Source organism: Schistocerca serialis, chromosome 3 (assembly GCF_023864345.2).
Source record: "Schistocerca serialis cubense isolate TAMUIC-IGC-003099 chromosome 3, iqSchSeri2.2, whole genome shotgun sequence".
Taxonomy (NCBI): Eukaryota; Metazoa; Arthropoda; class Insecta; order Orthoptera; family Acrididae; genus Schistocerca; species Schistocerca serialis.
In genome coordinates this window covers 254620512-254633919 of record NC_064640.1, presented here as the reverse complement: position 1 = coordinate 254633919, position 13408 = coordinate 254620512, and the positions used below count along the sequence as shown (strand labels likewise).

The 13408-nt window shown below is 40.2% G+C and overlaps 1 protein-coding gene across 1 annotated transcript in view; it reads right to left on the bottom strand.

The window, feature by feature from the left end:
* Positions 1 to 13408, bottom strand: part of LOC126470011 (uncharacterized) — a 169321-nt gene that overhangs the window by 47627 nt on the left and 108286 nt on the right. The window contains exon 12 of the mRNA XM_050097489.1: positions 2003 to 2163. Coding sequence (XP_049953446.1) covers positions 2003 to 2163 — 161 coding nt within the window. The remainder of the gene's footprint in view (positions 1 to 2002; positions 2164 to 13408) is intronic.

Sequence of the window (13408 nt, the reverse complement as noted above, 5' to 3'; positions counted from 1 at the left end):
TCAACACATTCCCTCCCATCCACTTAGGCCAATGTGCCACCTTCTTGAATGTTTACTTCCACCTCTCTGTTGGCTCCATACACACCTCTGTCCATATTAAACTCACAAACGACTGACAGTACCTGCATTTTGACAGAACCCACACCAAAAAAATCGCTACAATGAAGCCTGGCCACCCATGGGTGAACCTGAAGGCCTCAAGAGGACCACCACAGACAAGCACTACCAACCAAACCTAATCCGCAGACAGATCGCATATGCCATATTCTCACACATCCAAATCCTCCCACCAACCCCATGAATCCTCTACAAAGGAGCACCCATATCATCACCCAACATCACCCTGGCCTGGGGTAGTAAATAACCATACCCCTGCCAGAGCTTTGAATATCTGTCATCATGCCTGAAAATGAGGGAGATCCTACCCAAGTTCCTTCTCATCTGTCCTAAAGTGATATTCCATCACCCATGCACTTTACATGGTATTGTAGTCCATCCTTACGCCACTCCCACTACCAACCTCTTGCCACAAGTGTCATATCCTTGTGGAAGACACAGTTGCAAGACCTGTCTGTTTCACCTATTCAGCACTTACAACTCCAGTCATGTCACAGACTTATCTTGTGCCATCACAGGCACGACAACCTGTGATAGCAGCCATGTGTTACATCATCTCTACTACAGCCACTGCACAGACTTCTATGTCAGCATGACAACCAGTCATATGTCCAGTAGAATGAATAGCCACTGTCAAACTGCGGCCAAGAACAAAGTTTACCATCTAGTGGCACAACATGCTGCTGAGCACAACATGCTTAAGTTCAATAGTTGCTTCACAATCTGTGCTATTAGGATCCTTACACCTAGCATCAACTTTCCTGAATTATGTACTTGTAGATGTGAGTTATTCTTGCAAAATATCCTTTGCTTCCATAATCCTCATGGCCTCATTCTCCACTTACCCACTGTCCCCACATCTTCGAGCCAACAGTTTCCCCTTCCTATGTCCTGTCACCCCTCCCAATCCACACTTTCACACCTCTTCATTGTGTGATTTCAGAGGGATTATTTCAGCATTTTCCTGGAGTGATTTAGAGAAATCTCTGAAAACCTGAATCAAGATGGCCAGATGTGGACTGTCATCTTCCCGAATGCAAGGCTCATAGGCAGAGAGAGAGAGAGAGAGAGAGAGAGAGAGAGAGAGAGAGAGAGAGAGAGAGAGAGAGAAAGAGAGAGAGAGAGAGAGAGAGAGAGATTGAATGTTGAATGTACTAAAAAGAAAGGAAAGTTATAGATAGTGCTAGGGATACTAAAGTAATCTTGAGCTAAGGGGAAAATTCATATAACAAGCACCTGCAACACTTCAGAGGCTATACCATGAAATGTTCTTTCTTCAAAAATATCAAAACAGTGATGAACCAAGTATAATATAATCCAGTGACAGAAGTTTTCAACACTGTTTATTTTCTGCAATTTTAGAAGTGTGAATTCTCAATGACAAGTGATTTTTGAGATTTACCCCATAACCTTAGGCATTTTTTCTGCAGATTATTATGGGTCTAATCATGGAAGACATCAGAGGATATGGAAATGTGTTCAAATTCTCAGATGATGAATGCTTAAGAAAATATGCAATTTCAGAGGAATTACATTTGGAGATTCAAAAACCTAGTTACATAGCCACTGATGATGTTTCCAACAGCAAATGGTGGATTGTTATGCAGAAAATGATGCCTAAGATCATGATCAAAGTCCCAAAACTAAGATGTCAGCAAGGAATTAAGCACCAGTTGGTAAACTATACACTGTATGATCACACTTTGGTTTGCTATATGATGTGACTCATGGAAGGGGGTAGGGCATAACTAACTGGATTCTGTGAATCATATTAATTACAGAAGGGGGGGGGGGGGCACCCATATTGTAAAGTTTATAAAGAAGAAAGTAAAGAATGAGGAAGGTGCCCCTGAATTGTTGTAAAGCATGAAAAAATTAAGCTTACCATCAAGACAGTCTCCTGCAATTCTTCCACCAAACCGTTCATAGAAGTCATAGTCTCCTGTTGTCTCAAAATATAGTGGATTATTGATATCAAAATCTTTTGTATCACGATCACTTAGTTCACAGTTTTCTCTTTCTGCACCATAGGGTGCAGCATATGCCCTGTGGGAGAGAAATCCAGCAAAACTATTTAGTTATAGATTACTTTGTTGTGCTGATACTGAAAAACATAAAGCAGAGTACTTCAAAAGTGCATGACAGAGGATGTTTAGCATTGTACCACAAGTTAAGGTTTCTTTGTAAGAATCACTAAAAGTATGTGATGTGTTATAAAAAAGGTGAGCCATTGATTGTGCTGTAATATTTTAAAAAGAATTATTAAAAAAAGCCCCAAAATATGCACATCATATCTGAAATTAACAACTTGAGCCACAAAGTAAAAACCATGTGGCAAGTTGTAAACAGGGAGAGTGGGAAAAAATTGGATTGTATTTCTGATAAAGATATAAGTCAGTGTAGAAATATTGCAACAGCTATATAGCTAGAGATATTTTTAACAGCTGCTGAGAAAACTGGCTGCAAAGGCTCAGTGAGTGACGGGATTAGCCCTTCTGTGTAAAGCTAATGGAACCAAAGTTACGTGCCTCATATCATCCTTAATAAGATCAAGAAAACAGTCAAAGACATGAAAGCAAAAAGTTCTTTTGAAGTCAATAATATTTCCATAAGAAATCTTAGCTCTGTCATGTTTATATAAGTGCAGTTCTGTGTCACATATTTAGTGAATCACTACACAAGATATTGTCCCACTGAGATTTAAATATGCATGTGTGAAACCACTTTTCTAGAATGGTGAAAAAACTGTAACAAATTACTGCCCAATGTCCCTGCTAACAAGTTTTTCCAAAGACCTAAAGAAACTGGTGTTCAGGCTAGTTGTCAGTCACAACATTCTCAGTCAATGTCAGTTTGGTTTTTGGCAAGACATCTGCAGCTCATGGTCTAGTGGCTAGTGTTGCTGCCTCTGGATCACGGGGTCCCAGGTTTGATTCCCGGCTGGGTTGTGGATTTTCTCTGCCCGGGAACTGGGTGTTTGTGTTGTCCTCATCATTCATGAAAGTGGCGAAATTGGACTGAGTAAAGGTTGGGAATTTGTACGGTGCTGATAACCGCGCAGTTGAGCACCCCTCAAACCAAACATCATCATCATCGTTATGTGCAATTTCATGTGACACATTAGGAACATAATATGAAGTGCAATGGCCATGAAGTACTGCAAATGGATTCTGCTAAGTTCTTGTTGGATTTTGATATCAAATTAAATTGGCCCAACCAAATCCTAGATCTGGCAAAAAGACTTCACTCTACGACTTTTGCCTTACACATAATTGCATCATATGCACATAAGGATACACTGTTGTCTTAAGCGATCATATTTTGGGGTAATCAACCCCTGACAAAAGAAGAGAGTTATATGCATTATGAATGCTGTTCATCCAAGATGCTCTTGCAGGAACCTTTTATGAAAACTACATATTTTACAATGATATCTCAGTATATCTCCTCCCATGTATGTTTCACTGTTAAAAACCACTCTCTTTTCAAAACCAATAATGCATATCATGGCCACAGTATGAGGTCAAATCTGGACTTACATAGTAACTTGACAAACTTTACCCTTGTGCAGAAAGAAGTAATTACTTAGGAATGAAAGTTTTCAATGCTATACCTATAGACATGAAGAGTGTTGCCCCTGAAACACCAAAATTCAAGAGCAAGTCGAAAGAATACCAGTTACAAAAGTCATTCCACTCAACTGGTGGGTTTTTAGCACAAATGAGCATGCATGTGTGTAGTTATTGTATAACTGAGTCATTAAATTTAGTTTAAGCATAAATATGAATTATTTTTGTCATAAATCTATATTAATTTTCAAATATTAAGATATTACTGATATAAATTTCTCAAAGTGTATGTGTAAATATTAATTCTGATGTGTTGTTCGATTATGTACCATATTTATTTTTATGTAATATAATGTAACTTCAGTTGATATGAGCATTATTATAAATCAATCACATTTTATTCAACTATATCCATTACTGTAAATTTTATGCAAAATTTATAATTGTAAATACTGTAAAAAAAACTGACTCATGTCATATCCTAACTACTCTAACGCTACTAGGATCAATGTAATTCATGATAAAATAAAACAAATGAATAAAAAATGATCATTCAATGAAATGAAATGATCGTATGGCATTGTTAGCTGGGAGACCCCATGAGGGGTGTTGGGCCGCAGAAAGTGCAAGTCCTTTTTAGCTGACGCCACTTCGACGACTTGCGAGTCAATGATGATGAAAAATTATCATTCAGTAATTCACCTGTAGAGTGTGGGAAGGTGTTTTGAGGTAGGTAAAGTTTTTTTGTTATAGCGTTGTCTGACACTGACATACCTATCGCTTTTAAAAGGGGAGTGTCGAACACTGGACTTTAGGAAGGTAAACTGGATTTTGCTCATAATTTCATTCATGCCATAAAAAGTCACTGTTGTTTCCCCAATAAAATCAATCAGTTGAAAATTAAAAATCCGATAAGCACATTAGAATACACATCACATGCAAGTAAAGCTGCAGTTAAGCACTAATTAATCTAGGCACTTTCAAATAAAAATACATAATGTCTGTAATAACATATTTATGAATGGCAAAAGAAACAAATGTAAAATTTTAGGTTTTTACATATTATTAAAATATATAATTAACTTTGTTGTTGTTGTGGTCTTCAGTCCTGAGACTGGTTTGATGCAGCTCTCCATGCTACTCTATCCTGTGCAAGCTTCTTCGTCTCCCAGTACTTACTGCAACCTACATCCTTCTGCATCTGCTTAGTGTATTCATCTCTTGGTCTCCCTCTACGATTTTTACCCCCCATGCTGCCCTCAAATGCTAAATTTGTGATCCCTTGATGCCTCAGAACATGCCCTACCAACTGGTCCCTTCTTCTTGTCAAGTTGTGCCACATACTCCTCTTCTCCCCAGTTCTATTAAATGCCTCCTCATTAGTTATGTGATCTACCCATCTAATCTTCAGCATTCTTCTGTAGGACCACATTTCGAAAGCTTCTATTCTCTTCTTGTCCAAACTATTTATCGTCCATGTTTCACTTCCATACATGGCTACACTCCATACAAATACTTTCAGAAACGACTTCCTGACACTTAAATCTATACTCGATGTTAACGAATTTCTCTTCTTCAGAAACGCTTTCCTTGCCATTGCCAGTCTACATTTTATATCCTCTCTACTTCGACCATCATCTGTTATTTTGCTCCCCAAATTGCAAAACTCCTTTACTACTTTAAGTGTGTCATTTCCTAATCTAATTCCCTCAGCATCACCCGGCTTAATTCGACTACATTCCATTATCCTTTTTTAGCTTTTGTTTACGTTCATCTTAACAAAATATTACAACGTTATTACAGAATTCTATGTTTATATTTACGTTTGTGACACTTTGAATAAAATGTGTGAAATCTTATGGGACTTAACTGCTATGGTCATCAGTCCCTAAGCTTACACACTACTTAACCTAAATTATCCTAAGGACAAACACACACACCCATGCCCGAGGGAGGACTCGAACCTCCGCCGGGATCAGCCGCACAGCCCACGACTGCAGCGCCTCCTAGACCGCTCGGCTAATCCTGCGCGGCTGTGACACTTTGACATTTGACTGTAACTTTAGGTCATAAGTTACTGTAATTTAGTAAATAACAAAAGTGACTTGCCTTTCACATCTCACTGTAAACTTATTTGTGATTTCTTTGGAATCTAGATGTACTGCCAGAACAAGATGAACACTCATTAGAGCAAGACCAGTAAGTCTGTCATCTCCTATTTTATTTCTGATATAAGTTTTTAGCCTCATTAAAGTGGAGAAACATCTTTCTGGGGTCGCAGTGACACTGGGAGTGTTAAAATGATGACAAATTTTTTTATCAAAGGGAAAACTGTTCATTGTACTGATCAATAGCTTCTCTTGCAATGGCATATTTCTTCTCTACACTTTTCCAGTGATTTTGCCATATCTCATATTCACTCGGAAGTTCTGTGCCAGCATTTTCACCCAGAAGTATTTGTGCTATCTTTTTGTCCTGGAGTGATTACTGGTTTTCTCAGACAAAAGCATCTAAATCCCTTCGATCGTTTCTTCATGTTTAAAACAAGTATCGAGTTCCATACTCACATGTCAATAAAAGGGCAAAAGACATATTGGCGGTAATACGTTTCGGCAGTTTCTGCTGGTGCATTGCTGCGCTGGGATCGCCTTCCAGTCGTTCTTGGAACAGGTATGTCACTCAGAGTCATCTGTTTTGCCTGCTCAAAAAGGATTGAGAATTGACTTTCATTCCGGATATTTTATTTTTTATTTATTTTATTGTTTTAGCATAGCTGCAAGCATTGGTCAAGTCAACACTGACCTTTTGCATTGCTTTGTTTAGCTTCGCTGTATACGAAAAAGCTTTTGTTCGTATAATTTCGACACAATAAATTGACTATTTTCTAAGGTGGTCTGCAGTTGGTATGGTGAAGTGGCGACATCCCTACATGTATCGTCTTGAAGCGCCAAGCATTGCGCGCACTACAGGAAGCATTTCTGCAAATCTTTTGACAGCCACATGCTTTTCGGTCCACCGCGTCTTACAGAAGGCGATAAGTGTCAAATGAGAAGAGTTGATTTGTCCCGCAATTTTCTTCAAAAGGTTGTCCCGAAGTGGATGGTTCAAATGGCTCTGAGCACTATGGGACTTAACATCTTAGGTCATCAGTCCCCTAGAACCTAGAACTTAGAACTACTTAAACCTAACTAACCTAAGGACATCACACACATCCATGCCCGAGGCAGGATTTGAACCTGCGACCATAGCAGTCCCGCGGTTCCGGACTGCAGCGCCTAGAACCGCAAGACCACCGCGGCCGGCTCCCGAAGTGGAGATTGTCGAAAAAGGTTTACTGTAGTTTTCATTGCTCCGACACAGTTCCTTATCATCGGTGTCGCGCGTGAATGAGCTGGAACTAAATTAAGAACGTGCGCCACACAGTTTAGAGATCGTCAACAACTGCGAAACTCTAAGTATCAAGATAAAGAAAAATGATTGTGTTCTAATCCTAGGGGGCGGAGTAGACGTCCGCTGCAATGATGTATTATCAGCAAGACGAGCGCTAAGAGAGACGCTCGAAAAGCTCAAAAATGTACATGTGATGGTAACCAGCATTCCATACGATTTTTTTTAGAAATCTCGTGTTAACGAAGAAATAAAAAAAACTAACAGACTGCTTCACAAAATAACTAAGTGCTACCCAAGTTCAACATTTGTCCAGCTAGATTTCAGAAAACAACATTTCATAAACAGTGGAGATCTCCTAAATAGAGCAGGACAACTGTATGTCTGTGCTCAAATTATGAAAACAATAAATAATCTCAATGATCAACACAAACTGCCTGGTATCCTCACCATAGCAGTAACTGAGCAAATGGAAATTTGCAAGGAAACGTCTAAGATGAGAGAGATACCTAACATACCGGTACCAGTATCTCAAGGAGTGGTAGAATATGGGGTACCAGCAGAAATGTCAGGAACATCCAGCAGAGTTGAAGAGGAAACAATTTCTTCAGATGAGAAAGCCTACAAACCTAGTGTAAAATCATGTGCACCTGAAACCTCCAAGGATGAAGCTGTCAGCACATTCGACACACTTAATGCTTCACACTCACTTGTAACTAGGACTGCAACCAGACCAACAGCCAAAAACCATTCAATTAGATCCAGAAACTCATCAGCTGCTCTGCAGACATCTCAAAGGAAGAGCCTCAGGATAAGAAGAGCTGCTGTGCGTACTGACTATTTTTTATGGGATCTTCGCAATTTGAAGAAGAAGAAAAGGCAGAATCTTTACAGTGTCAGCAACAAGAAAGTACAAAGGTAAATAGGGCAGCAAATCCACTACATGAAAATTTAACAGTTGTATACCAAAATGTGCAAGGACTAGAAAGTAAATTAGCTGAAATAGAAGTTCTATTAACTGACTATCTAAAAGACATTAACATACTATGCATAAGTGAGCACTGGGTAAAAGAAATGCAAGCGTCTAGCATAATTATTCCAAATTTTGAAATGATTAGCAAATTTTGTAGAATCAACCACAAAGGGGGTGGGACATGTATTTATGTTAGGACAGGGATGGAATCAAAAGAAATTAAATGTAAACTAAAATGCATAGAAAAAGATTTTGAATACAGTATATGTGAGCTAACCAAATTAAAAATTGCTATTGTTTGTTTGTACTGATCACCACTGGGCAACTTTGCCATTTTTATGGAAAACCTTGAGGGACTGCTGAATGAACTTAAACATAATGTAATTGTTCTTGGTGATTTTAATGTTAACTTTAAGAATGATTGTAGTAAACAACAGCAACTGTGCAATCTGTTTTTGTGTCATAATATGATGGCAACTGTAAATGAAGTTACTAGATGCGGAAATATGTCTGAAACTATAATAGATCAAGTATTTATAAACAAGGACAAGTGTGAATATAACACTGAAGTAATTGACACTGGTTTCTCGGATCACAAGGGTATCAAATTGAGTTTAAATGTCACATCTTACAAGGACCCTGTTATCAATAACAATTACAGAGAAAGGAGATTTATAAATGATGACAGAATAAGAATTTTTAATTACATTCTGGAAAATAACAACTGGGGTAGTGAATCAAGTGGTGATGTCAACAGAAAGTTTGACTCATTCCTTGAAAGCTACAAACACTGCTTCGATGTTGCCTTTCCTATAAAAAGAGTCAAAACTAAACATAAAACCAAAACATGGGTTACAAAGGGGATTAGAAAGTATACCAACCCAAAATCCTATACAGTGCTCTCCCCAAAGAACTAAAAATAATACCAAAACTGTACATATTTAAAAGAGAATTAAAAAACATGTTATTGAGCAATAGTTTTTACAGTATTGAAGAGTTTATGAATCGTTGACAATAAAAGCGCAGTTAATATTTCCCTGACATAATAAATATGTGTAATTGCTCACATTTAAATACTTGCTGTTTCTATGAAAGTGTGAAACAGTGTTAATGTAAGAATGTAAATAATCTTTGATGTGAGAATCACTAACTTTTTTTTTGTACGTTGTTATCCTACTGGTATATTTTTATGTTAATGTTCTAAAAGTTCTATTAAAATTGTAATGTCTAAGTGACAAGTAAATTCAATTATAAATTTTCATGTATATGTATTTTAAATTGTAATGTTTATTGACAAGTCCTATGTCATTTCGATGATGTACTACAAGGACGCTAATAAATTGAATTGAATTGCGCTCTTGGGTATCGTTCTACAAATGTTGTTCTCACGCCTCGTAACCGGCTGCTCATCACTGTAGTGCCATCAAAGCCCTGCCCAATAAATTTATCCATATCCAAGTCATAAGACATGAAATGCGTTATAATCGTTGCTGCCAGTGCTTGAGCTGAAACATCTTCTGCGTAGATGAATTCAAGAAAACCTTCCCCGATGATCTAACCCCAAAACAGATTTCTGACTTGTCCGGTTTCACTGTTTTTTCAAGCGTGACTAATCAAACACAAGCACGCGAAGTTTAAGCTCGGTTGACTCAAGACGCCCGAAACTGTCACCGTTAATTGTTGACTGCCCAGAGCGAAGCTGCACATCAGCCCGTTGCGCGCATAGCGATGGGGTGGGCCCGTGAAGGCTCTGAGCACTATGGGACTTAACATCTAAGGTCATCAGTCCCATAGAAATACTTAAACCTAACTAACCTAAGGACATCACACACATCCATGCCCGAGGCAGGATTCGAACCTGCGACCGTAGCAGTCACGCGGTTCCGGACTGAGCCCGTGAAGGGGGGAAGGGGATGCGGGAGAGGTGAAACCCCACTTTAATGCATTGCAACTCCATAGTTTGTTGCTGTCTCAGTTAATTACAGTGCGTGAATATTAAAATGTGGCACGGGTTTCACAAAGCGGATATTCGGGTAATATTCCAGTTTTTCGCGTAAGATAATGGTGGGGGTTGGGGGGGGGGGAGGAGGGGCTCCAGACCCCCTAAACTCCATTCCCTCATATTCGTCCCCATTGTCAGCATTGTGTGTAATAACAAATACACATAATTCTTAAGTGCTTCTGGGTGCACTGTAGTTACTCTGATCTCGTCTTCACAGTCCGTATGAGAGCAATAAATAGCAGGATGAAGAATATCTCTAGATTCTTCATTTAATACTTTGTAAATAGGATTTTATGGGACAGTTCTACATCTACATCTATCTACATGGATACACTGCAAATCACACTTACGTGACTGGCAGAGGATTCATCGAAGCATCTTCACAATAATTATCTATTATTCGAATATCGAAGAGCGCGCGGAAAAAACGAACATCTATATCTTTCCGTGCGAGCTCTAATTTCCCTTGTTTTATTACGATGATTGTAGGTCTGCGTCAACAAAATATTTGCACATTCGGATGTTGGTGATTGAAATTTCGTGAGAAGATTCCGCCGCAACGAAAAGCCCCTTTGTTTTAATGATGTACACCGCAAATCTTGTATCATGTCAGTGACACTTTCTCCCCTATTTCGCGATAATACAAAGTGTTTTGCAGTTCTTTGAACTTTGTCGATGTACTCTGTCAATCTTATCTGATAAGGATCCCAGACCGCGCAGCAGTACTCCAAAAGAGGACGGACATGCGTAGTGTAGGCAATCCCTTTAGCAGATGTGTTACGGTACATTTTCTAAGTGTTCTGCCAATAAAACGCAGTCTTTGGTTTGCCTTCCCCACAAAATTTTCTATGTGTTTTTTCCAATTCAAGTTGATCGTAATTGTAATTCCTGGGTATTTAGTAGAATTTACGGCCTTCAGATTTGACTGATTTATCGTGTAACCGAAGTTTAGCGGATCCTTTTAGCACTCATGTTGATGACCTCACGGTTTTCATTATTTAGGATCAATTGCCAATTTTCGCACCTTACAGATATCTTTCCTAAATTGTTTTCCTGTTTGTTTTGATATTCTGATGACTTTACTAGACGATAGACCATAGAATCATCTGCAAACATCCTAAGACGGCTGCTCAGTCTGTCTCCTAAATCGTTTATATAGATAAGGAACAGCAAAGGGCTTATGACACTAACTTGGGGAACGCCAGAAATCACTTCTGTTTTACTCGATGACTTTTCGTCAATTACTACGAAGTGTGACCTCTTTGAGAGGAAATCACGTATCCAGTCACATAACTGAGGCGATACTCCATAAGAACGCAATTTCACTACAAGCGCTTGTGTGGTACAATGTCGAAAGGCTTCTGGAAATCTAGATTTACGGAATCAGTTCGAAACTCCTTGTCAATAGCACTCAACACTTCGTGTGAATAAAGAATTAGTTGGGTTACACAAGACGGATGTTTTCTAAATCGGCGTTGACTATGTGTCAATAGACCACTCTCTTTGAGGTAATTCATAATGTTCGAACACAATATATGTTCCAAAATCCTGCTGCATATCGACCTTAATGATATGGCCTAAAATTTGGTGGATTACTCCTACTACCTCTCTTGAATATTGGTGTGACCTGTGCAACTTTTCAGTCTTTGGACACGGATCTTTCGTCGAACGAGCGGTTGAATATGATTGTTACACGTTGAGCTATTGTATCAGCATATTCTGAAAGGAACCTAATTGGTATACAGTTTGGAGCGGAAGACTTGCATTTATTAAGTGATTTAACGGAAGCAGTGAGGCCTTGGTAGGTCGCTGGAAGAAGTCGGTACCACATCTGCACACACAAGTCACCTAATTCCTGTAAATTCCAGAGAGGGTGGTGGTGAGCTCTGATGCTACGTTCAATCACATCTCAGATGTGTTTAATCAGGTTCATATCTGGCGATCTGGGGGGCCAGCACATCAATTGGAACTCGCCACTGTGTTCCTCGAACCACTCTATCACACTCCTGACCTTGTGACATGGCACATTTATCTTACTGAAATATGCCACTGCCATCGGGAAACACGATCGTCATGAAGGGATGTTCATGGTCTGCAACCAGTGTTCGATACTCCTTGACCGTCATGGTGCCTGGCACGAGCTCTACTGGACTCATAGATGTCCACGTGAATGTTCCTCAGAGCATAATAGAGCCGCCACCAGCTTGTCTCCATCCCGCCGTACAGGTGTCAGGGAGCTGTTCCCGTGGAAGACGATAGATTTGCGCCCTCCAATCGGCACGATGAAGAAGGTACCGGGATTCGTCAGACCATTCTACGCTCTGTCACTATGGCAATGTCTAATGGCGATGGTCACATACCCATTTCAGTCGTAATTGCCGATGTCGTGGTAGCATTGGCACATGCATGGGTCGTCAACTGCAGAGGCCCATTGTTAGGAGCGTTTGGTGCATTGTGTGTTCAGACACACTTGTACTCTGCCCAGCATTAAAGTCTGGTGTTAGTTCCGCTACAGTTCGCCGCCTGTCCTTTTTTGCCAGTCTGCCCAGCCTACGACGTCTGACATCTGTAATGAGGTGCCCAACCCCACGACGTCTGGACGTGGTTTCACCCAGTGTGCGATTTGCAGGGGGGGATGGGGGGGATTCCCCCCCTCTGTATCAGACCATCCCCTCCTCTGGCTTTAGTTTATGCATCCCAACCTGGGATGTTTATTTCCCACGCACTGGAGTAAAACTTTACATATAATTTAAATTTGTGAAGCCGAACACTGAAAGTTTTTAATACAGTCTTACTGTTAATATGTTTGCTTATTAATTTTGAAAAAGTGTTATGTAATAGTTAAGCATTTCAAAACATCGTTCTCATGTTGTCATTGTTGCTTTCGTCTAAGGTGCGTCATCTGTTTACTTTCGAGCTTGCGAGGGAAGTAGTGTGGCAGTCATACCGCAGCAGTCGTACCGCAGAGTTGGGTGAACCGGGGACTGAAATTCCCACCCCGGGCCCTGACACAGGGTGGTGACGACCCGGTACCTGTGCGAACATTTATCGTTAGGTCACCTTTTGGCAACGGTATGGCGCGGACTAACGCGCCTGGGAGGAAAGCACACATTACTAAATAACGCACCATCGTCTGCTTCTACACTCCTGGAAATGGAAAAAGGAACACAATGACACCGGTGTGTCAGACCCACCATAGTTGCTCCGGACACTGCGAGAGGGCTGTACAAGCAATGATCACACGCACGGCACAGCGGACACACCAGGAACCGCGGTGTTGGCCGTCGAATGGCGCTAGCTGCGCAGCATTTGTGCACCGCCGCCGTCAGTGTCAGCCAGTTTGCCGTGGCATACGGAGCT